At 46.2% G+C, this 26,353-nt stretch overlaps 1 protein-coding gene across 7 annotated transcripts in view; it reads left to right on the top strand.

Moving 5' to 3' along the window:
* Positions 1-25,345, top strand: part of cep126 (centrosomal protein 126) — a 272,751-nt gene extending 247,406 nt beyond the window's left edge. For 5 of the 7 annotated variants that reach the window (XM_070891920.1, XM_070891918.1, XM_070891916.1 and 2 more), the window contains 3 exons: positions 10,440-10,652; positions 13,100-13,161; positions 21,351-25,345. In XM_070891920.1, the coding sequence (XP_070748021.1) occupies positions 10,440-10,652; positions 13,100-13,161; positions 21,351-21,467 (392 nt within the window). In that variant the 3' untranslated portion in view covers positions 21,468-25,345. The remainder of the gene's footprint in view (positions 1-10,439; positions 10,653-13,099; positions 13,162-21,350) is intronic. The other 2 variants (XM_070891919.1, XM_070891917.1) reach the window with 1 other exon arrangement.
* Positions 25,346-26,353: the final 1,008 nt, after the last annotated feature.

The following is a 26,353-nucleotide window of genomic DNA, read 5'->3' as shown; positions in this document are numbered from 1 at the left end:
CATAATCCCTTCGGAGCACAGGTATTTAAGGAGACCTCACAGGTTGGAGAGGCACTCTGGAGACTTGCAATAAAAGGCTAAGGTCACACTTTACTTTGAGCTCGCAGTGTTCAATCTGACTCTTTCTCCATACATAACACAACCGGTTGCAGTTTGTCTGACATATTTGCTTGCTGTAACACACAACAGACCCCGTACGATGACGCATCACATGCTAGTACTAAACTTTTTCATGGGTCATACAATACAAGTAGCTTGTTAGAGCATAGCAGGTTTCTGGCCTTGTTAAAGACTGTCTCTTGAGATTTACCCCAAACCCAGTCGTCACCCTTGCGTAGCAAAAAATGTAAGGGTTCCAGTAAAGTGCTTAACCCCGGTAGAAAGTTACCAAAATAGTTGAGGAAACCCAGGAACGAATACAGCTCCATCACATTCTGATGACCTCCGTCTTGGAATCCGTGGGTCTGATGCCATCTGCCGCAATCTTTCTCCCCAGAAATTCGACCTCTGGCACCAGGAAAACACACTGGGAGCATTTCAGCCTGAGTCCCACTCTGTCCAGTCGCTTTCGAACCTCTTCCAGGTTATGCAAGTGTTCGGTGGTGTTGCAACCAGTGATCAAGATGTCGTCTTGGAACACCACAGTGCATGGAACCGATTTCAGCAGACTCTCCATGTTCCTCTGGAAGATGGCCGCAGCCGAGCAAATCCCAAAGGGGCATCTGTGGTCCACGGACAGTCCTTTGTCGTGTTGATGCACATCAACTTTTTTGACGGATCAGCCAGCTCCTGTGTCATGTAAGCAGAGGTTAAGTCTAGCTTGATGAACGACTTTCCCCCTGCTAGAGTTGCGAATAAGTCCTCCGCTTTGGATACTGGTCCCTGTAACAAGACTCGGTTGATCGTCACCTTGTCGTCCCCGCAGATTCTGACTGTCCCATCGCTCTTTAGCATCGGCACGATTGGACTGGCCCACTCATTGAAGTCGACTGGCGTTATGATTCCCTCTCGTTGAAGTCTGTCCAGCTCGATTTTGACTTTCTCTCGCATCATGTTTGGGACTGCTCGGGCCTTGTGGTGAACGGGCCGTGCCCCAGGAACAAGATGGATCTGCACCTTGACACCTGAGAAGTTGCCGATGCCTGGCTCAAATAATGCCAGGAATTTGTTTAGCACCTGGACGCACGGGGCTTCATTCACCAAAGAGAGTGCTTTGATGTCATCCCAGTTCCACCGGACCTTGCCTAGCCAGCTCCTGCCGAACAGTGTTGGGCCATCGCCTGGTACAATCCATAGTGGTAAATCATGCACCATTCTGTCGTACGATACATTCACTGCCACACTGCCGATAACAGCTATGAGTTCTTTGGTGTAAGTGCGCAGCATTGTGTGAATCGGACTCAGTTTTGGCCTCTGCCTTGTTCCCCCACAGTTTCTCAAAAGCCTTCTGGCTCATAATCGATTGATTTGCCCAATTCCATGGAGACTAGAATGCCGTTGAGTTTAACTTTTAACATTATTGGAGGGCTTTTGGTGGTGAAGGTGTGTACCCCATACACTTCCTCCTTATCCTCCAGTTGAGTTGCCTCTCCTGCTCATTCAGTGTGATCCGCGCTGGATCGGTCATCCTCTGCTGACTCTGCCACGTGGTGAGTCCGAGGTCACTTGCACATTCGCTGGAGGTGCCCCATTGTTCCACATCCCTTGCACACATAGTGCTTGAATCGACATTGATGGGTTCTATGACTGCCCCTGCAGCACCAGCATGGTGTTAATGGATTCGCATTATCACTCCATAGCGGCCTCTGAGTCACCCTAGGCCTGGCCTCTGCGGTCGTGTGGGCCCGACCATGTACAGTTCTGCCTGCTGAAGGCATTATTTTATGTACAGTACTTGCTGGTGAGCTTCGATGCTGTGAAGATATCTGTTTCATGTTGTTGCTCGTGGATATGAAGGCCTGGGCTATCGTGATGGCCTTGCTCAGATCTAAGGATTCGGCAGACAGTAGTTTGTGGAGGATGTCCTCGTGGCCAATTCCGAGCACGAAAAAGTCCCGCAACATTTCCCCCAAAGATCCTGCAAATTCACACTGTCCCGCACGACGTCTTCGGTCGGCGACGAAACTCGCCACGTTCTGGCCCTCGGAGCGATGGTGCGTGTAAAAGCGATACCTGGCCATTAAGATGCTCTCCTTCAGCTGGAGGTGTTCCCGAGCCAGTGCACACAGCTCTGTGTAAGTCTTGTCCATTGGTTTGTCTGGGACCAGTGATTTTTGAGGAGGCCATATACCGACGACCCACATACGGTAAGGAGAATTGCCCTGCGCTTGGTCGCCGTTTCAGCCGTGTCCAGCTCGTTTGCCACAAAGTACTGGTCAAGACGCTCAGTGAAGGCTTGCCAATCATCACCCTCAACAAATCTCTCAAGAATACCAACGGCAGCCATTTCCGTGTGAAAGTTCGTGATCTGTAACTCGTCGCCAGTTGTTAAGTTCAAAATAACTCCATGAGACTGTGTTGTAAGCTCAAACCATTGTGACCTTGGTCTCTTTAATATAACTCCAAAGTGAGGCAGCAGCATGGTGGACTGCCTTGTATACCTGCTTATTCTAGGGTGCACAGGTGACCCATAGATCTCCCACAGGTGTGCCCCCTAGTGGCAAGTCTTACACATAGGTAAGGTTCACATACAAAACAATGAACTACCCAACAAAATTCAGTATCTCTGCAGACAATCAACAGGCGTAACCTATTTTCCATTGAGGTAAAAGCAGTGCAACTTGGTGCAGAATTTCAAGGCCCATATTTTTATTTTACCGCAAGCATTGTTATCACAAACTTAAAACACAAGGCTGGGGAGGGCAAAATTCAGTAATGCCCCATTTGGGATGGTAATTTTTTATTTGTGAAAAATGTTAACACCAGCGAGATGCCTTGCCAAATAGTGTGAAATTTGGTGTTTTCACCCCAGGAGTGAAAGGGGCGGTAAATGACGTGCTAATGGCCTCAGCTGGGTGTTGCAGAGGCGCTATTCACAACCACTTACAAATTTTAATTTGATTTTACGTTTTAAAGTTTAATTTGTTTTAATTGCCGGTGCTTTTAGTGTCCCCCTCCACTTTTATAGGGGGCACCGGAAAAAAAAAAGTGATTTTAGTGCCCAAAAAAAAAACCCAAAAAAGAAAAACACAAAAAAAAACACAAAAGGAAAAAAAGGGCCTTGTAAATGTCTGGTGTGTCATCCAGGTCGGGTGGCACGGATTAATGTTTTATGTTTTTCAGATAAACTCCAAAAAGAGTTTCACAACCACTTACCCAATTTCAGCTGAGTTCCATTCAGCAATCAGCCTTCAATCCTTGACTCCACCTCCATCTAGCTGTTAAAGGGGAGGTCATTTGAACCTGCTGCTGCTCATTTTCAGCATTGCTAAACTTCAGTCACTCATCTCTGGAGAAGATTAAACTTATGAAATGGCTGCAGGTATTCCTCCTTCAAGTGACAGGGCCACAAGATTCAATAATGTGGCTCTGGAGGTATTGGTGGGGGCATACGAGACCAGGAGGGAGTCACTGCATCGGGAAGGAGGCCATCTCCACAGGTTTTCCGAGCCATGTGGCAAGAGGTGGCCCAGGAGGAGTCAGCCAGCACCGTGATGCAGAGAAGCCTCACCCAGTGCCGTAAAAAATTCAGCAACCTATGTCGGGTGGTGAAGGTGAGTACAAACTTCGCTACTTCTTCCATACCAGCCTCAACATCTGTCTGGGCACAATGTGCAGACCACTACTTTCACACCGCTCAACCACCAAGCATCTGCAGATAATCACACCCACATCTTCATCTCACGCCTTGCCTACATTCACAGCTAGTCAACCACTGCAGGCATATCTTCCACATACATAGCTGGACTCTTACTCCCCGGAGGACGAGTTCGCATGCAAGTTTTGCTCTACAGGACTCAGATGAGGACCTTGATGGGGTGGCATTCACACAAAGCTGATGGTCATGCACTCTGACATCATAGCTGCAATGGCAAGGATGCCCGAGAGCCTGTCAGCAGTGATACGGAACGTGGAGGAGTCTGCCTACAGCATTGCAGAGAGCTCTGTGCACACCATTGAGTCCATCATTGCCAGTCTGCAGACGGTGAATGCTGGCATCGAGTCTCAGAGTGCTCTCACACAGTCTCAACTTGATGCCACGGATGGTCTGACTGGTGTCATGCAGTCAATGATTGCAGACATCCAGTCTCAGACTGCTCTCATGCAGTCTCAGCTGGATGCCACTCATGCTCTGACTGCTGCCATTGCCACTGGGTCAACCACAGTCGACCGGGGATCTAACAGTTTCACAGTAGCCCACCAAACTCTGCTCCAGCAGTTGGTGGGGATGCTGAGGTGCTACAGCGGGGGAGTGGCACTGAGTCAGTGGAGCAGGAACCTGCTAGCCTCTCTCAGGATGACAGCATTCCTGAGCGCACCACTGCCACTCCGCCATTGCACTTGTCACTGATCATTACCCAACCAGCCCATATTGATGCAGCTCAGCCTGAGGCAGTGCAGCCTACAGCCAGACCTTCCAGGCCCAGAGCTGGTCGAGGGCCTAGAAGGCTATCTGTAGTTTCTGGCTCTGACACACAGCCGTGCAGCAGCCACAGGGGACACACTGCGGAGGAGCACTAGATTAGTTAAAGCAAAGAGGGGATATAAGGAAATGCGCAAAGATGATTAGTAAATACTTATGTAAGCGTCTGTTTTTAATATAAATTTGGATTAGAATATTAATTCTTTGCTGTTGTCCCTCATTTCAGTTTTGGGGCTTTGTTATGGAAGGGGTAATGGATGTGGTGAAGGGGACATCCAGAGGAACCGGGAAGTGGGATGTAATTCACTGCAACCAAACTCTGATAAGACAGTTGCGGACCTCCCTTGCAGAATCACGATAGACTCGCTGCCACCTCCATTGCTGTTGCTGCTCCTGCTCCTCTTCCTCATCCTTATCCTCTTCCTCTTGCTCTTCCTCATCCTCATCCTCCTTCTCCTCTGCCTGGTGGCAATGGCTGTGCTATCATGATGGCGAGGTTGATGACGAATAGGGACACCCGCTCAGGCGAGTACTGGAGGACTCCTCCTGAGTGATGAATGCAGCGGACCCATTGCTTGAGCACTCTCCTCAATGATGTTCCTGGTGGCGGCATGACTCTCATTGTATGAGTGTTGGGCAGGAATGTTGGGGTTGCGGAGGAGACTGATGAACCAGGTGGAGAGAGGATGGCCCTTGTCTCCGAGCAGCCAGTCACGAGCTTGATGTGTTGGCTGGAACAGAGCTGGCATACCGGTCTTGCACAAGATGTAGGCATTGTGGCTGTTGCCAGAATAGCGGCATTGATGGTGAGGATTCTGCGTGTGTAGTCGCAGACCAGTTGTACATTCAGTGAGTGGAAGCCTTTGTAATTACAAAAGACCTCAGGATTGTGCAGCGGTGCCTGCAAAGCAAGGTATATGTAGCCAATGGCACCCTGCACCATAGGGAAGTCCACTATCCTGCCTAAACCACATGCCCGCTCATGTTGCTTCTCTCTGGTCATGGGAAAGGAGATGTAATACCTGCTCCTTCTACACAGAGCATCTGTGACCTCGGGAATGGACCAATGGACGCCAAATTGGGAGATGTTGGAGATGTCTCCTGTCACTCTGGAAGGATCCTTTGGCATAGAAATTAAGCTCGATGGTGACCTTGACTGCCACTGAGAGAGCCGTCCTCACCCTGGTCTGAGGCTCGAGGTCTGATTGCAGGAGATGGTAGAGCTCTGTGACCATGTCCTTGCTGAAGAGCAGCCTTTGAACACATTGTTCCTCAGTGAAATTGATGTACGAGAACAGAAGCCGGAATACCCTGGGAGGGTAAGGCCTTCTGTTGGCAGCCCTGTTGGGCCTTCTTCCTCTGGACACATTTTGCTGCCTTTCTTCCTTTCTTTCTCCCTGTGCTTCTCCGTCTTTCTCTGTGCCTTTCTCTCCATCTAAGAAGCCTCCGATGGTGATGTCAGATCAGGAAGTCGAGTGCCAATACAGCCCCCATGAAACGAGATAAATGTTGTGATTTGAAAGCTGTCCTGAGTGATACAGGGGAATAGTTAGGAGGCAGAACAGTCCTTGAAGTCAAAATCGCTGTGATCTGTCCACCAACCACTCTGCCTATGTGTTTGCAAGCAGTAAAGAGTAATGGCCGACAATTTTTTTTTCAACATGGCACCTTTAAATAGTACTGCTCCATCCGACTCCCAACTCCAACTCGACAGCGGAAGCTGTCATTGTTACCGGCAGGCGGTAAATGAGGGTACGCAGCCAGATTTCAGTTCCGGGACGGTATCATCATAGGCAGTCCCTCGAAATCGAGGAAGACTTGCTTCCACTCTCAAAATTAGTTCTTAGGTGACTGAACAATCCAATACGGGAATTACAGTTTCTGTCACAGGATAGACAGACAGTTGTTGAAGGAAAGGGTGGTTGGGACTGCTTTGCCGCACGCTCCTTCCGCTGCCTGCGCTTGGCTTCTACATGCTCTCGGCAATGAGACTCGAGGTGCTCAGCGCCCTCCCGGACGCACTTCCTTCACTTAGGGTGGTCTTTGGCCAGGGACTCCCAGGTGTCAGTCCAGCAATGTGCCCGCCCAGCAGAGCTGGTCAAGTGTGGTCAGTGCTTCGATGCTGGGGATGTTGGCCTGGTCAAGGACACTAACGCTGGTGCGTCTGTCCTCCCAGGGGATTTGCAGGATCTTGCGGAGACATCATTGGTGGTATTTTTCCAGCGACTTGTGGCGTCTGCTGTATATGGTCCACATCTCTAAGCCATACAGGAGGGCGGATATCACTACAGCCCTGTAGACCATGAGCTTGGTGGTAGATTTGATGTCCTGATCGTAGAACACTCTTTTCCTCAGGCGGCCGAAGGCTGCGCTGGCGCACTGGAGGCGGTGTTGAATCTCGTCGTCGATGTCTGCCCTTGCCGATAATAGGCTCCTGAGGTATGGAAAGTGGTCCACGTTGTCCAAGCCGTGCCGTGGGTCTTGATGACTGGAGGGCAGTGTTGTGTGGCGGGGACAGGCTAGTGGAGGTCCTTTGTCTTACGGATGTTAGTGAAGACCTATGCTTTCGTACGCCTCAGTGAAAATGTTGACTATGATTTGGAGTTCAATCTCTGAATGTGCGCAGATGTATGTGCCGTCCGCGTACTGTAACTCAACGACAGAGGTTGGGACGGTCTTGGATCTGGCTTGACGGTACCAGGGCACTGCTCATGGCGATGACATCATCATCGCGCGTGCAGCCGAGCACGGCATTTCTGGCAGGAGCAAGGCACTACCTCAATTCCACGGTGGGTGCTATTATTGCCACACCCAGGTGAAAAACATTTTGCGTCCCATTACTGCTAACAGCATGTGCGCGAGGCCAATTTCGGCCTCAAAATGTCTGCATAGTTGACAAATACATATCTGGGTTTACCATTTTTCATTTACTTGGGTGTTTAAAAGGTACTATTGGAATAAAACCTAATTTCACAATTTTCTGTGGGGAGTGTACTGCTGTTAGACTTTATGGGGTAGAAATTGCCCCCCGCCTGAAACGGAGGCTCCATTTCGATGGTTTTTACTGCAGCTGTGGTTCAGGTCGCCTCTTAAGCGAAATTTGGCTGTTTGTTTTTTTTTCTCTCCGATCCAGAACACGATCATAATGGTGGCGGTGACAGCAACTGAGGGGCAGAAGGTGGTTGCGGAGCGGAGTGACCGCCGTGATGAAGTCATCACAGCACTCCCCTTCACTTAAAGGGGAGGTCCTCTGCGATTATAAAAATTCGGGCCACTGGGCCACCAGCGAGGATTTCGGCTGGGCCAGCAACCTGGCACCCCATGTTGGCAGCCTGGCCGAAGCAGGGGGCATGTTTGTCAGGCCAACATGGCAGTCAACCGACAAAGAAAAAAACATGGCGGCAGCGGCAGTGCATCCTCCCCTTTAAGGGAAGCCACATTGCCGCTGTTAAGGCCACAGCCTCACTGGATCACCGGGGAAAAAAACTTGTTTTGGCATCGCCAGGTGGGCCGAAGATTTTCCAAGAGGAATGTCGCTGCCGGGGGGTGCACACGTCGGCAGCAGCAGAGTGTGGGGGGGGGGCGGGGGGTCGGTGGGATCGGGGCATCACCGGGAAAACTCGGAAGGGCAGTTGGGCTATCAGCGGCCATTCCACCAAATGTCGGCAGCCACTCCACTCCACAGCATGGCCGCCGATTTGCACTGGTAACAGACCTTAAGGAAAGGGGCAATTTCGGCCCCTATTTGTTTAAATCTAAAACAGGGAATCCTAATAATGTTCTGGAGAATAAAACTTTAATTCCATTTATAGCTTTTGTTTGGTATAAGAAATATAGGGGAGAAATTCCCTAGCACCCCGTTTGGGGGCGGTAACCCAGTTGGGGAGAGGCTTCCTGTGCCCAGTGCAGAAGTCCCGCCCTGGCCGCGAAATTGGCTTACCGCTCCTCATAGTAAGTGGAGGGAACTGAGCGCAATGTTGGGGCGGTATCCAGGGTGCTCCTCAGGCAGGATTGGCAGCACTACGTGGCCTCTCCTGATGCATGTCAATGCCCCTCCCATTCCGAAAAAGGGGAGGGACGCAGCAAACTCTGCAGGGCCTCTGATGGCCTCCACTGGGCCACCAGGGCGGTGTGGTGCCATGGTCGCAGCTCGGCACTGAGCTGGAGTGTCGGGCTGCACGATAACAGCCCGGACCATGCTACAGACCATCAAGACGGGCCGACCGGTGAGTCGGCTAAAACAACAAATGGTGGCGGGCGGCGCACCGCAGCGCCCCTTTAAATTCCACTGGCACTGACACCGCTCGCGGCAGCCTCACAGGGCAGAAAAGGGTCACCGTGAGGCGCAATGGGGTCACCACGCCCGGTGATGATGCCATCGTCGGTTGCGCGCCCGCCCAGGGTGCTTGCGACGCTATCGTGCTTGTGCCTCTGCTAACTCAAACTCAATTTTGTGGATGCCGGTAGCAGCTCCCCGCCACCCACCCACCCCCCCCACTCCAACCCCGGTTGAAAACAGGTTCATGCTCCGGAGGCGTCACAACAGGAGAATCTCTCCCCCATAAAGTTACATTTTACACTATCAGTATTTACCAGGGAGATAGAACAGGTGGACTTAACCTTGGATGTTGAGATTAGTAATCAGATAAGTGCACTTAAAATAAAAAGAGGGCATATATTAAATAAACTAATCAAACTCAAAAAGGATAAAACCCCTGATCCAGATGGATTGCATCCACAAATTTTAGGGAAGAGATAGCAGAGGCATTACTACACATGTTTAATAATTGTTAGAAAAAGATGTAGTGCCAGAGGACTGGCGGATAGCTAATATAATACCAATATTGAAGAAGGGGGATAGAACATGTCCTGGGTATTATAGACCAGTCAACTTAACATCGGTGGTAGGAAAAATAATGGAATCCCTACTATAGGAGAACACAGAAGAACATCTAGAAACCAAAAATATAGTAATGAATGGTCAGCATGAATTTCAAAAGAAAAAGTCTTGCATGAACAACCTCATTGCATTTTTTGAGGAGGTAACAGAGAGAGTAGACAAGTAATGTAGTAGATGTCATTTATCTAGATTTTCAAAAGGCCTTCGATAAGGTATCCCATAATAGACTGATGAACAAGGTCAGAGAATATGGAGTCAGGGGACAAGTAGCAGAATGGATAGTTAGCTAGCTTGAAAACAGAAAGCAGAGAGTAGGGGTAAAAGGTAGCTATTATTCACAGTGGCAGAAGGTGGATAGTGGTGTTCTACAAGGATCAGAAATGCGAGGGCATACATATCAGGAAAGGATGAACAGGCTGGGTCTCTTTTCTCTTGAAAAAAGGCTGAGGTAATAGAGGTCTTTAAAATTATGAAAGGTTTTGATAGAGTGGATACAGAGAGAATGTTTCCATTTGTGGGGAAGATCATAATTAGAGGCCATCAATATAAGATAGTCACCAAGAAATCCAATAGGGAATTCAGAAGGAACTTCTTTACCCAAAGAGTGGTGAGAATGTGGAACTCGCTACCATAGGGAGTGGCTAAAGTGAATAATATAGATGCACTTAAGGGGAGGCTAGACAAACATATGAGGGAGAAGGGAATAGAGGGTAATGCTGATAGATTAAGATGAGGAAACATGGGAGGAGGCTCGAATGGAGCATAAACGCCGGCATGGACTGGTTGGGCCGAATGTCCTGTTTCTATGCCGTATGTTCTATGTAAATCCTATGTAATCTCTTTTTCCACATTTTCTGCTAGGTGTCCTAAATTTCAACTTATCTATTAATCGTATGAAAACTGGAATTTGAAAAATCTAATTAAGATGAATTTTTTTTGCATTGTTTATCTTCTCAGCAGTTTCAGAAAGCACTGAGCAGTTTATGCTAGCAGAAAACTTGGTAGAAACATCTGCCGTAGATAGTGACATCCTGGCTGCTATGGAAGCGACACAGACTCAGCGACATGCTTTTCTTCAAAACAAACTACACCGATTAGGCCTCAGTGCACTGTCCTTTGAAGAGCAGAAGCTTCTGCAGTCATTAGATTGTATAAATCAAAGATTGCAGTGTAAGTGAATTAATCCAGCAACTCAAGCTAAAATTTCTCCTACTGACAAGTAAGGAATTCTGACCCAAGTGGATTAAGGAATGTTACCTTTGAGTTAAGTTAAGGTTCCCAAGACTGCTTGCACTTTGCTTACATGTTCTTTTAGTTTGGTGTGTCATGTTGCACGACATCATGGATGCAAGTATAGCACATTGCCAGTTGGAGTGAGTGATACAGAGATTGCAATCGGATTGGGAGGAGGGGAGGTATCATGAGCTGTTGCTCCTTTCTGAAGATCTGGCACACTCTGGCACTCCGCATAGGCCCAGCTTCCTTGGCTGAAAGGATGGCAGGCTCATTGGTCGATCCCAGTCTCCCACTACCTACACAGACACCCAGAAAGGCTTCAAACCCTACTTTCACCTAGTATTGAGCAAACCACTTACATAAGAACATAAGAAATAGGAACAGTAGGCCGTACGGCCCTTCGAGCCTGCTCCGCCATTCAATAAGATCATGGCTGATCTGATCATGGATTCAGCTCCACTTATCCGCCCGCTCCCCATAACCCCTTATCGCTTAAGAAACTGTCTATATTTCTGTCCTAAATTTATTCAATGTCCCAGCTTCCACAGCTCTGAGGCAGCGAATTCAACAAATTTACAATCCTGAGAGAAGAAATTTCTCCTCATCTCTGTTTTAAATGGGCGGCCCCTTATTCTAAGATCATGCCCTCTAGTTCTAGTCTCCCCCATCAGTGGAAACATCCTCTCTGCATCCACCTTGTCAAGCCCCCTCATAATCTTATACGTTTCGATAAGATCACCTCTCATTCTTCTGAATTCCAATGAGTAGAGGCCCAACCTACTCAACCTTTCCTCATAAGTCAACCCCCTCATCCCCGGAATCAACCAAGCGAACCTTCGTTGAACTGCTTCCAAAGCAAGTATATCCTTTCATAAATATAGAAACCAAAACTGCAGTATTCCAGGTGTGGCCTCACCAATACTTTATATAGATTATCAAGACTTCTGCTTCTATACTCCATCCCCTTTGCAATAAAGGCCAAGATACCATTGGCCTTCCTGATCACTTGCTGTACCTGCATACTTTTGTGTTTCATGCACAAGTACCCCCAGTCTGTGAAAAATGGGCGGTATGTTTCTGCAGTGGTAGCAGGCGGTAAAAACGGGCGATTGGGTAAATTTCGAGCTGGGGGTGAATTTTGGGTGATAGAAGTGGGAGGGTAATTTCCAGCAACGCCAACGATAAATGAATGCCGAAATTATCGCTGGCGATATACAGGCGGTAATTTCCACATTGGTCATTTTGGGCGGTAAACGGGCAGGCTAAGTGCAATTTCTAGCCCCATATGTTTGTACTGAATTACAGAAATGCAGATCCAGTTAGTTGCAATATTTCTAAACATATAAAATAAAAATGTAGAAGTGAAATTCTATGCGTGACCTACTTACTTACACTTGACTTACTTCTCACAAGCCTCTTCACCCCTTCCAAGCGAAATACATTGATGCTGGCAATCCCTCAATACCTAGTACTAATTAAATGTTCGGAATGCTTAAAAACATCACTGTGTAAGGAAGCTTCATGTACTATAATCTGTAATATGCTATGAGCCAAGAAACAACAATTTTTATTATATAACACCTTTAATGTAGATAACATTATGGCTGCATATTAGTGATACCGCTATTCCCAGGCAGAATGGAGATTATTGGGTAATTCCCCTGTCATGCCTGGAGACTATACTACTGTACGTGAGTGGGATTGATTTTACACACATAATTTGAATGGAACTATCCTCCACTCACTACATTTTACTGGAAAAATCACCCTGCTTCTGTCGGGAGACATTGCTGTCATTTCGGTCATAAAGTTCGGGTTGCTGTAGTTCGTAGAAACTCTTCTTAAATAGACTCTGTTTGCTGAGTAAATAGACTTACTTTGCTGTTTGCTGAGTAACTAGACTTTGTTTACTGTAAAGTCCTGCCGTTCGTCCTGCACTGCCTCCAACGTATTGGCGAACATAATGGTGTCAATAGACACTCTGGAAGAAAATATAGGTAAAGGGAATCAAGAATTGGGTGCCAAGCTATAGTAGAAGGATTAAAATTCAGTCACCAAAAGCTTTGTTAAAAAGATGAGTTTTGAGAAGATTAATAAAGGCAGAGGGAAGTGGGGAGGTAGAGAATGTTAAGGAGGAAATTCTAGAGAGTAGAGTTGAGGCAGTTGATGGGGGTATGACTAGTAGTGGGGAAAAGGAGGGGCGGGTGTACAGTCAGAGGACCAAAGAGTGCAGAAGGGGACATCAGGCTGGATGAATTTGCAAATATGATGAAGCGAGGCTGTGGAGGGATTTGAGGATGAAGATTTTAAATCCAACAGAATGTTTCATAGAAATATTTTTAGAAAATTAAAAACTACTTTTCTTCTCCAACATCATTTAGATATCCAAGAAACTATTGAAACAAACCCATCTACTGGCCCTTTACAGATTACATCTCCTTTTGTAAGTAAAATGTGTTCTCTTCTGCTGCACATCATTTCTTCCAACTCCCTTTTCCTGTGCTAATTGCTCCTGATAATGTTACTGCATCCTGTGCTATGAAATGTCATTTCTGAATCTGCCTCCAAACTTCTTGAGTGCAAAATTTGAATCCATAGCACCCATTCTTTGGCCGCTATGAGTGCCTTTAGAGGTACAAAATGGTGTCCACCGCGCCGCACACTTCTGATGCAAGTTGCACCAAATGCCATATCGGTGAAGGCGTTAGTGTGTGCACTGAGCTTCCGCCAAAAGTATGCAGAGTAGGCATATCATGACGTCAATCAGCATGTAATGCAGATTTGATGCCAACACTGCCATTTTTGGAGCACAAAGCTCTAGCTGAGGCCCTCTTTTACGCTCACACAGGTGAACACGCATTCAGCAGCAGGAAGGATCCCTCACCAGCGCCATTTAAAGGGATCATCAACTATAAGATTAGTTGCTGATTGATGCTACTGGCTGTTGCCATGATTGTACAAGTGTTTGATGCTTTCTAGAATTCTTTAAATTTGCTACAGTCTACAGGGAGTGGCGTGGCAGGTGCTGAAGGGCTTTGTTCTAACTTCAAGGCTTCTGCACAAACCACTGGATCCCAGACATGGGTGCAAGAGTAGGCATTCCCCTTGGAATACAGCATCATGGGAGAATGAGCAGAGGCAACAAAGAGATAGGCAAGCTGCTAGAAAAGGGATAAGGAGGAGAGGTACAGAGCATTCTCAGCAAGAGGCTATCACCACCCAGGGTATTCAGGGAGCAATTTTCCTACCTCAACCTCAGCGAAGAACAGTGTGTGAGATGTCTGTGCTTCAGTAAGAACATCCTCTCTAAAGTCTGCCACCTACTGCAGCCACAACTGCAACCTTAGAGCAGGGCGAGAACCACATTACCAGTGGTTGTGAAGGTGACCGTGGCCATAATTTTTTCCCGTCGGATTCCTTCCAGGCTTGAGCTGGAAATATTTGCAACATCTCGCAGTTTGCCATCTACTTTTGCGTAAGGGAAGTCACTGAGGCTTTCAACTCAAAGAGAGCTAATTACGTTTCATTCTCTCTTGCTGGAGAGTAGCAGGTGGAGTAAATACGCAGCTTCATTATGATTGCAGGTTTTCCCATGGTGCATGATGCCATTGACTGCACGCATATCGCTTTACGGGTGCCGCATATCAATGCTGAGATGTAGCACAACCAAAAGGGTTTCCACTCCCTCAGTGTCCAGCACGTGTGCAACCATAGACAGCGAATCATGCAGGTCAATGTCCGATATCCTGGCAGTAGTCATGATGCCTTCATACTGTGGCAGCCTGCTGTGCTATCTGCATTTGAGCCATGACAGACCAAAAGGTGGCTATTGGGTGACAAGGGCTATCCACTGACGATATAGCTCATGATGCTGGTGCGCAACCCATGTACACGTGGGCAGCATGCATACAATAAAAGCTATGCTGCCACATGAAATGTAATAGAGCAAATCATTGGCATGCTGAGACAAAGCTTCCGCAGTCTGGACTGCTCTGGAGGAGGGCTGCAGTGCTCGGCAAAGCGGGTGTCGATACATGGTGGCCTGCTGCATGCTGCATCACTTTGCCATCATGAGAGCACAGCTCTTGCCACCAGCTATACGGCGAGCAGCTGAGGAGGAGGAGGAGGAAGAGGAAGTGAGGAGGTAACCTAGGCCGTCACTTTCTGGCCACGCTGTCGTGAACAAGTCAACCGACTGCGATACAGTAAATGCAACCCGAATTCCTTTTTCACCAACAGTCCCACACCTTACCTTCTCTCTGTCACCGACCGTCGCAATGCAAAAATAAAACCAACACAAAATAAACATTCCATACCAAATTTATAAATCAAAGCATGACAAATGTTAATATGTCTCTACTTATCTGCAGAATAACTCTACGAGGCCCAATGCTGTGCTAGAACTGCTGTGACCTTAGTCTCTTTATTATCTGCAGAGTGCCTTCACCGTGTGGTGACCAGCCTTTTATACAGCTCCTGCCTGGGCCTCCCATAGTTGCACCCCCTCGGGGTACCAGCATAGTATATACACAGAGTATACATATATGACAACATTCCCCCCCAAAGTCTTTGATGTGAGTTAGTTACAGGTTAAGGCAATCCGGAGTTCTGCGCTCCCTGGTTGCTCGTCTGAGTGTCACTTCTGGCATGGGTGAGTTAGTCAGGCCACTGCTGTCTTGCAGCCTTGTTGCTCTGACTGGACTGTTGGAGATGGTGGGATCATCCTCGTGGTTGGCAGCTAGGTCTGTTGCTGATTGGGTGTGTATAGGTGGATCGCTGAAGGTAAGGTCCTCTCCCAGAATTTCCTGGTTACCTGTAAATCGCAATTTGGTCTGGTCCAAATGATTTCTGCACGTTTGTCCGTTAAACAGTTTGACAACAAACACTCTATTCCCCTCCTTGGTGAAAACAGCGACCCATTTGGGGCCATGACCGTGATTCAGCACAAACACCGGGTCGTTTACAGTGATGTCGTGTGATACAGCCACGCGATCATGGTACATGTTTTGCCAATAATGCCTAGTTTCCACCTGATCGTTGAGGTCAGGGTGGACTAAGGAGAGCCTGGTTTTGAGTGCACGTTTCATTAGTAACTCCACAGGAGGGACCCCGGTAAGCAAGTGGGGTCGTGTCCTGTAATTGATCAGTACCCGGGATAGGCGGGTTAGTAAGGAACCTTCTGTGACGCATTTCAAGCTCTGCTTTATGGTTTGGACTGCCCGCTCCGCTTTGCCGTTGGATGCGGGTTTGAACGGGGCAGACCTGACATGCTTGATGCCATTGCGGGTCATGAATTCATTGAATTCCAAACTGGTGAAACACGGACCATTGTTGCTGACCAGAATGTCGGGCATGCCATGGATGGTGAACACGGCCCTGAGGCTTTCAATGGTGGCGGTGGACGTGCTGGATGTCATTATTACACATTCGATCCACTTAGAGTAGGCGTCCACTACAACGAAGAACATTTTTCCTAGAAAGGGGCCCGCATAATCTGCGTGGATCCTGGACCATGGTTTTGACTGCCAGGACCACAGACTGAGTGGATCCTCCCTGGGGGCATTGCTCAATTGTGAGCAAGTGTTACACTGGCGCACGCACGACTCCAAGTCCAAGTCAATGCCAGGCCCTGGTAATAGCCTTCATCATGACAATACCTGGGTGGGCACTGTGTAGATCGCGTATGAAGGTTGCCCTGCCTTTTTTTGGCAGGACAACGCGGTTGCCTCATAAGAGACAATCCAATTGGATGAACATTTCTTCTTTACGATGGTGAAACAGCTTTATCTCGTCTTGCATTTCTCTTGGGACCGCTGACCAACCCCCATTGAGGACTTTTTACAAGAGATAAAACAGGGTCCTGGTTGGTCCAGGTCTTGATCTGGCGGGCCGTTACGGGTGACCCTTTGCTTTTGAAGACGTCCATGACCAGGCACAGGTCTGCGGGCTGCGCCATTTCCACCCCGGTGGTGGGCAACGGTAGCTGGATGAAGGCATCGGCGCATTTCTCAGTGCCTGGCCTGTGGCGGATCGTATAATCGTAGGCCAACAGTGTTAGTGCCCATCTTTGGATTCGCGACAAAGCATTGGTGTTTATGCCTTTGCTTTCGAAAACAGTGAGATTAGGGGCTTATGGTCGGTTTCTAATTCGAAACTGAGTCCATACAAGTACTGGTGCATTTTTCTTACTCCATAGACACAGGCAAAGCCTCCTTCTCGACCATACTGTAGGCTCTTTTGGCCTTGGATAGACTTCTAGACTTATATGCATCCGGTTGGAGTTTGCCTGCTACACTTGCTTGCTGTAAAACACACCCGACACCGTACGACAATACGTCACATGCTAAAACTAGACATTTGCTTGGGTCATACAATACAAGCAACTTGTTCGAACACAGCAAGTTTCTGGCCTTTTTGAAGGCAGCCTCTTGATTTTGACCCCAAACCCAGTCGTCTCCCTTGCGTAGCAACTTGTGCAACGGTTTGAGCAAGGTGCTTAACCCTGGAAGAAAGTTACCGAAATAGTTGAGGAGTCCCAGGAATGAGCACAACTCCATTACATTTCATGGTTTGGGTGCATTCTTGATGGCCTCGGTCTTCGAGTCCGTGGGCCTGATGCCATCTGCCGCAATCTTCCTCCCCAGGAATTTGATCTCTGGTGCCAGGAAGACACACTTGGATCGTTTCAGCCGGAGTCCGACTCTGTTTAGTCGACTTAAAACCTCTTGCATGTTGTGCAGGTGTTCGGTGGTGTCACGACCTGTGATTAGGATGTCATCCTGAAATAAAGCGGTGCGTGGAACCGATTTCAACAGAGTCTCCATGTTCCTTTGGAAGATGGCTGCAGCCGATCGGATCCCGAACGGGCACCTGTGATACAAAAACAGTCCCCTGTGTGTGTTAACGCACATTAATTTTTTCGACTACTCAGCCAGCTCCTGGGTCATGTAAGCGGAGGTTAGATCCAGCTTGGGGAACGCCTATCCCCCTGCTAATGTTGCAAAGAGATCATCGGCTTTTGGTAGTGGGTACTGGTCCTGTAATGAAACTCGGTTGATCGTTATCTTGTAGTCGCCGCAGATTCTGACCAGCCATCGCTCTTTAGTGCCGGAACAATCGGGCTGGCTCGTTGAATTCGACTGGTGATATGATTCCCTTGCGTTGAAGTCTGTCCAATTCGATCTCCACTTTCTCCCTCATCATATAAGGGACCGCTCAAGCCTCGTGATGAACAGACCATGCCTCGGGGACCAAGTGGATCTGCCGCCTGTGAAGTTGCCGATGTCTGGTTCAAATAAGGATGGGAACTTGCTCAGCACTTGAGCACAGGAAGCATCGTCCACTGAAAGTAGTGCCTTGACTTCTTTCCAGTTCCACCGAATCTTCTGCCAAGCAGCGTTGGCGCATCACCTGGTACAACCCACAGTGGCAATTCGTGTATCTCTCCATCATAGGATACTTTTACATTCGCTGTGCCGATAACTGGGATCAGTTCCTTGGTGTAAGTGCGCAGCTTTGTCTGAATCGGGCTCAGCTTGGGTCTTTGTTCTTTGTTGCCCCACAGCCTCTCAAATGCCTTCTGGCTCATAAGTGACTGACTTGCCCCTGTGTCCAACTCCATGGAAACAGGAATGCCATTTATCTTGACTTTCATCATTATGGGAGGACTTGTGGTAGTGAAGGTGTGCACCCCGTGCACTGCTTCCTCGGGCTGAGTCACCTCTCTAGCTTGTACTTTATGATCCTTGCTGGATCGGAAACTTCCTGCCGACGACTCTGCCAAGTTGTGAGTTGCAGTTTTTCTGCACATTTGCTGTGGGTGGCCTTTTTGGCCGCAGCCTTTGCACATAGTGTCTGAATCAAGACAGACTGGCCCAATGGTTACCCCTGCAATGCCAGCATGTTAAACGATTCGCATTTACACCCCTTGGCGGACTCTGAGTCGGACTAATTCTTTGATCAACAGTTATTTTCTGCACAGTACTTGCCAGTGAGTTTTGATTCTGGGAGAATCTCAACATTGAGGTCGTGAATGCCTGGCTTAAGATGATGGTCCGCTTCAAGTCCCGTCCCGTCGCGAAAACATCCCGCAACCCAATGTTGAGGAGTTCGCCAAATTCGCATGGTTCCGCGAGCCTTCGTAGGTCAGCGACATATTCCGCTAAATCCTGGCTCCTGGTGCGGCAGTGTGTGTAGAAGCGATCCTGGCCAGCGAAACCCGAGTAAAGGCTTCACCCTCTGTAAACTTTTCCAAACTACCAACGGCAGCCATCTCTGCGTGTAAGTCCGTGATCTGTACTCGTCGCCAGTTAATATGTCTCTACTTATCTGTAGAATAACTACACGAGGCCTAGTGCTGTGCTTGAACTGCTGTGACCTTAGTCTCTTTATTGTCTGCAGACTGCCTTCACCGCGTGGTGACCAGCCTTTCACACAGCTCCTGCCTGGGCCTCCCACAGTTGCACCCTCTAGTAGTACCAGCATAGTACCAACAGAGTATACATATATGACAAATATAAACTAATCACCCTTGTGCATTCCCTTGGTGCCTGTCTTCTGTGTACCTTTGCCTGTCCTAGTGCTCCTATGCAGTGCTACCACAGTGTCTGCAGCATGGCTGGTGAAAGACTGTTGACTTTCCGTGGGGGAGACTGCAGATATACTTAGAGGATGACCTCAAGCAGCACTGGACCTAGAAAGTCCAGCTTTGGACTGCACCATCTCAGCATGGGCGATAGCAGTCTGGGCTGGCTGGCTGACAGGCGACCGCAAGAGCACTGGTGGAGTGGCAGTGATAGGAGGATAAATGCTGTCATCCAGAGAGAGGTCAGCAGGTTCGTGCTCCACGAAGCCTCTGCCACTCCCCTGGGGTGGCGCCCTATCATTTCCAGTAGTCTGTTGGAAGACAGATTGCTGGACTGCTGTGACACCCTATCAGCCCCTTTGAACATTGGTATCCGCAGCTAAAATGGCAACAGTCTGAACTTCTGTGGCAACAAGTTGAGCTTGCATGACAGAAGTCTGGGCTTCCACTGCAGCATCCAGACATTGTATGGTTTTTGCTTGTGCTGCAATGGAAGCTGAGCCATTGGCCATCAGACATTGCATCATGGTTGGGTCCACAAGTGTACTAATGGAGTTGGCCACCATTTCCATGCTGGAAAAGATAGGCTCCAAGCTCTGTGCAAAGCCTTATGCAAAGTTGGTGCCGGATTCCTCCATGCTCCTTGACATTGCACGCAGGCTTTCTGGCAGGCCAGCCAATGCACCTAGCATTTCATTGTGCACATCCATCAGCCTTCTTCTGTAGTCTGCACCATCAAAGTGCTCATCTGAGTTCTCTGTGGCAGAACTCATGAGCGACCTCGCCCTCCGGCGAGCTGGCACCTGTGCAACCCTTTCCCCCTGCCCTGGCTGCAAACCATTCGTGCCCAATATCTCACGTGCATATCCCACCTCTATGCTATCCTCTAAATTATGCAGTGTCAGTATCTGAGCTGGTGGCTCATGATCATCCGTGTCTTTTTGCTCTTCCACCACTGCCTGGCCAGGTGGTAGTTCTTGGGTATCTGAAAGGAGAAAGGCACAAGGTTAACATTGTGGTGAGGGGGATGGGGGCGGGGGGAGGAGGATTAGTTATGAGGAAACTGTCATCTTCTATGGTATCAGCCCTGCCGCTGCCTCAGAATGAAATGCCAGCAAGCCATCTGCGGGGGTGGTCATGCAGCTTAAAGGAAACATTGGCTCTCTGCCTTATTATGCCATTCCTTACTCTTTCCCATATCAAGATCTCTTCAACCATGACTCCCACCACCTGCTCCAGCTACAAAAATCCACCTTTTAAGAGGTGCAGGCTAACTTTATGCAGTGGAGGCTAACTTTAAACATGCAACCAATCAATAGCACAGTTAGCGCTGGGTGCACGCTGCAATTATGTTAATCAGCAGGCAGCACAAAAACTAGTGCTCTGCCTGCATCGGAAGCAACAGGTCCAATCACGCATTGCGATCCCCGCGCCTGTTTTGGGGCGCTATCAAATTTAGCCTCCCTAATGTCTGCACCTAGTTAGCTGCATCAGATGTTTTCTTTGATGATTAACCAGATATTGAGTCAAATAGTAAATGGGGTGAGACCTGTTTTTAGCTATTGTAACGATATTGGGAAGAGGAAAAGAGGAAACAGTAGTTAGAACGAAAGATGGATAGCAGAGCCTGTGAAAATTTTAGTTTGCCAGTAACTGTCCTTATTTTTTAATGCAGCATTTTTGTTGTTTAACTTTTTTTAAATTAGTATGCTCAGCTCACAGTGCAATTGTAACATTTGATCATCTTCTATAGTAAAACAAATAAAACATGGTGATGAGTTACTTCATATATAAAAATGATGGTATATCATCAGTTTTGTCTTTGGGAATATTAACAAAACCATCAGCAGAACTCATTTTGGCCAGAACAGGCTTGCTATTTTCTCCTCTTTCCAATTTTTCCCTCCACTCTTAAAGGCATTATATGATTTGTTTTAATTATTTGCAGATGTTCTTTGCTTACATTATCATTCATCACATTCATGTGTGTGAATGCTACAGTGATATTTCGAATTATGCAACATTTCTGGTAAAATATTTTCTTCTAGATCATACCAAATGCTGTTTCTGGCTCAGGGTCCAGACCAGGGCAAGCCTTTTGTGGCACACAAAAACAGCGCAGCCTTGCTGCTGATAATCATGCACGGATTCAAAGAAAATACTGAAGAAACAAGAACAACTGATGACCCTGAGGAGCTATGTGAAATTTATTATATAATAACAGACTTTAATCTGAGATGAAAACTTTTAAACATATATCTAAAGTTTATAATGCTCTTCAATACAAAACCAATGTTTCCTTTAGAACGTTTTTATAAACATTATTTTACCTCAGTGACTGAAGATAGTAAAGTTTACCAACATGAGCTACCACGTTTCTCTGCATTCCCATAGAAAATATTAGTGCCTGAAAAATCTGATTAATATGACAGTAAAATATTTTTCCCCATATAATTCCTGGTATTATTGTCATTGGATGATTGAACTCAGTGCAAATATAAAACACTAATTTTTGAGTGATGTGTGGTATCATATCCTGCATACACTCAAAAGTGTAACTCAAGTTAGAGGAAGTCACTGGCAGGTCAGCCTGTTTGCTGTATAAAAACTAGTTACCTGGGTGGAGGGAGGTGGTGGGGGGGATGTACATTTGCCATAACTACTTAAGGACAATGCAGACATTTGTCTTGCACAAGTACAATAATTGGTTTCTATACAATCTCATAAAGGAGGATTGACAGAAATTAGTTATAATTGGTATGACTATTCCAAAACAACAGTATGCAGTGAGAGCGCTGCAAACCAATTCCAACTCGCAAAACCATCACATTCTCACTTAGAATTATTTACTTGATTCATTCATTAGAAATTAGTAAGCATATTCATAATCTTAATAGAATAAAAACAAAATCAAGTACTGTCCTGGTATAGTCCATGTACAAAAGACAAGATTATCTATAATATTAGGTTTGATCCAAGCAAGGCAATTTGTCCATTTTATCAATTATTTCATTCATGCCTCGAATAAACTTAATACATAAACACTCAATTCTGGCACCCTCTCATTGTTCAATGACAAAACCTTATAGTTCTGCCACTAGCATCAAAAAACATAATGGGCCGTGATTTGCTGTAGCAGGGCATCTAACAACATCTGCCATTAGTTAGACTTGCCCTTGCACATTTAGGTTTTAAAACATTTTGTATGGCAAGTTGCTAAAAGTGCGAGCTGATAAACATCGTAGCGAGGGAACTGGAGCATCTGGGACCTGGGTGAACAGGTCAATCAATTGTGTATCTCCTTAACCAATCAGATTGAGGGTTGCAAAATTAACAGCTTAAGGCAAGGACTGAGAAGGAAGTGTAAATGAGAGTGGGTAAATTCAATATCAAATCAGGTATAGAAAGAGAAATAAAGAGAGGGAAAGAAAGACTAGATTAAGAGAAAGAGAAAAAAGATACTGAAAGGAAAAGTAAAAACAGAAATGTAAAAATTTTTAAATTTGCCATTTTTTAAATCGGCAACTATTAAAGCGTGAAGGAATGAGACTCCAGGCTTGTAATTAACACTTACTACATCATTAAAAGGCTACTTAGACTGAAATGGGCAAGACTTAACTTTCTGTGATGGTGTAGTTTGTATTTACCGCACCAATACCACTGTGTCAGCTGTGGTTCAGTGATTAGCACATTTGTCTCTGAATCCGAAGGTTGTGGGTTCAAGTCCCATTCCAGGGACTTAAACACATAAATCTTGGCTGACACTCCAGTGCAATGCTGAGGGAGCCATGCACTGTCAGAGGTGTCGTCTTTTGGATGAGATATTAAACTGAGGCCTCGTCTGCTCTGGACTTAAAAGATCCCATAGTACTATTTTGAAGAAGTGCAGGGGAGTTATCCCTGGTGTCCTGTCCAATATTTACCCTTCAATTAACATAACAACACAGATTATCTGGTCATTATCACATTGCTGTTTGTGGGAGTTTGCTGTGTGCAAATTGGCTGTTGTATTTCCCACATTACAACAGTGACTACACTCCAAAAGTACTTCATTGACTATAAAGCACTTTGAGACATCCAGTGGTCGTGAAAGATGCAATATAAATGTACATCTTTCTTTCAAGACAGTGACTTCACGCCATTCAATGCATTTCAATGGTGAGTCAAACAACGAGATGCATTTTTTGCAAAGCTAACAGCTTCTCAGATAATTGTGTTTAACCACACATTAACCCCTCATCTGCTGTACCATTTACGCATAAATAACGATTCACGCCATTAGCCTCACTGTTATTTTGATAGCAAATGCTGGCCCAATGAAGGTGTTCCAATCTGGTGGCCAGTGACTATAAGAAGAGGTTTTACGACTTACAAGCAACGTTCCCCCTAAGCACCGTACAGCCGCTCACCGATCAGCTGGTCCCATGTAGGCCACTCAGCAGCTGTTGCCGCTGGAAAAGATGCACGGCCACTGCAGCAAATTTAAAGGGACTGCGCATGAAAAAAGAAATTAGAGGGAACATTGCTTACAAATAATTTATTTTGCCAATTTAGCCCCAACCTTTTGTTTACTGAAGCTACTGATGCCTTGCTGCAGTGAAGTTCTGTGGACGCAAGGTGCCTCCCTGTGCCTCATCAATGTCGCCTTTATTCATTTGCAAGCCTTGTTAGGGAGTTAGTTAGTGCTGGCAGGTGAGTTACTTTGTGGGATCATCACAGCTGAACCTTTGCAGGTTCTCATCTGATGTCCAAGCATGCATACTTACTGCTGAGATTGATGAATAGCAATCCAGATTCGAAACTGATGGATCCTTTCTATTTAGGGACATGAAGGCCAATTGTAACATCATTGGGGAATGCAGAGATACTTTTCTTAAAAGGGGAATTTTTTTACACTCCCATTATAGGGTATTATTCTGTATTTTCAAATTAGTTAAGATGCAGAAAACATCTATTTGAAACACATTGCAATGCTCATTATTCTGTGGGGAAGCAAATAATTGTTAATCATAGTTTTGGGAGACACAATCAGCTGTTGATCTCCTGATATTTTCGTAATGTTTTTCTCTTTGCAATTCATTTATAATATGGAATCACTGTTGAGGTTGGAAGTTAGATGAATCCTAAATATTAGCTATAAAACGGTGCAATATTTTTGGCTTCTAATTTGAACAAAGCACAAGCAACTTGCACAACATAACTGCATTTTTGTAAATCAGTCTTTCTTTCTCTCTCTCTCTCTGTCTGTCCCTCTCCCCTGTCTATCTCCTCTGTGTATGTGTATCTCTCTCAATATAAAACTATCAAGAACTGCCATACTTTATCTGTGGTCTCAATGGCTGTTCTCAGTAGTGGAGCTGAGATAGGTTCAAAAATCTGGTTTTCCCCCGTGATCAGAAGCATTAAGTTTTCAAAGTCTTTGGGCTAGAAATTCGTCTCAGGCGGTGGCGTATAACAGGCGATATCAGATCCATTAACTCCAGTGTAACACAATATCTGGTGCTGCGTATGTTGGGTAGCTGATCCAAAACTGCATGTTTTGTGTCACTGGCCAAGATGAATTTCTCGGCCATTGAGTCTTGAACCACAATGGAATAATTCACTGTGTAACACTCAAACACTGTTCTAGTGGAACAGGCTTTTGCAACTAACATGTGAATATGTGAATATAGTTTGATTTTTCTAATGACAAACTGAAGTTAAATATATCCATTAATATGCATTGAACAAAAAAGACTAGTATTTTATTAATGATGTAAACATTGTAATTTAATGTTGTACACTTTTGAAATCACTGAAATGTATAGTGATGTAGTCAGAAGAATCAAATTTAAGTGTATGTGTATATTGAAATATGTAAGCTTAGATTATTGTATTATTACTTTTTGATCCTTACCACAGTGCTATGTATTGATCCTGATGACAGAAAGTTTTGCTGAAATTTATTTTGTGATTGTGATCTTATACACTGTCTGGTTTATTTAAGCTTGTAATATTTATGCTTTATTTGCTAAATTATGCAAGCTCAGTTAAAAATGTTAATTGCTCCCTGATTGCTGTTCCATTTTTGACATTTTGTGTCATTATCTGTGACATATTTCTCTTTTGTGACATTTAATCAAATTGTGCAATTCTTTTTGAAACTACACCCACAATATCCATATAACTGTATCTCATCTTATGAGTGTAAGATGAGTGAATATCAGAGTAGGAAATCAAGTCCTAAATCAGTTATTTGTTGACCTATTATTTTGACAGTAACATTACATAGCAGTTTATTGGAACTCTGTCACTTAAGAGTTGCGTTGCTTTAATATTATATCTCCATCCATGGACTATCCATTACAAGCATATCATTCTAAAACCCCATATTACATAAAACATCTGTGGGGAGAAATTTGGTCGCATATCAGTTGGGGCAGTGTCCAGGGCGGAGCAGTAAATTTTGCATCGGCAAATGGTTTGCATCTGCCGCCGCAGAATTCATTAGCTGGGCCTGGTGTTTGGAGCGGAGCATAAGGGAGCCATTGCACGCCTCTTTTAGGACGCTAGGCCGGCTGAACAAGGAAAGATCCTGAGCTAAACTGCTGGCCTCAAAGCGCCATAACAGAGGCCTGAGGGGGGGGGGGGGGGAGGGGGGGGAACCTGAAAAAAAACCCACCAAAAACATTCCCAATACATAGCTCACGCCACCACAACATAAATTGCAAAAAAAAATGTTTTAAACAATCACACTTACCTGAGGTCAGCATTACTTACCTGACTGCGGCCGCTAAAGCTTGGAACGCCTGCTTTCACAGGTGTTCCCACCAGGGCACACTACAGAGTGCTACGGATTGATGCCAGCCAAAAATTGAGCCGATGTCACAACCAGGAGAGTTGCACACTGGCTCGCCACTTCCGGGCAGTAATGAGCAGTTACTCAGTCCTCAGAAGATTCATTCCTTGCACCTTCGAATGAAAAGATACTATTTATAAATGCATACATGTTTAGACGGAGATAACTGTTAAAAGCCAGATTTATAATCTGTTGCATCTGAGCTATGATGGC

The sequence above is a fragment of the Pristiophorus japonicus genome, chromosome 10, assembly GCF_044704955.1.
Source record: "Pristiophorus japonicus isolate sPriJap1 chromosome 10, sPriJap1.hap1, whole genome shotgun sequence".
NCBI classification, from domain to species: Eukaryota; Metazoa; Chordata; class Chondrichthyes; family Pristiophoridae; genus Pristiophorus; species Pristiophorus japonicus.
This window is presented reverse-complemented; position numbering and strand designations above follow the sequence as displayed.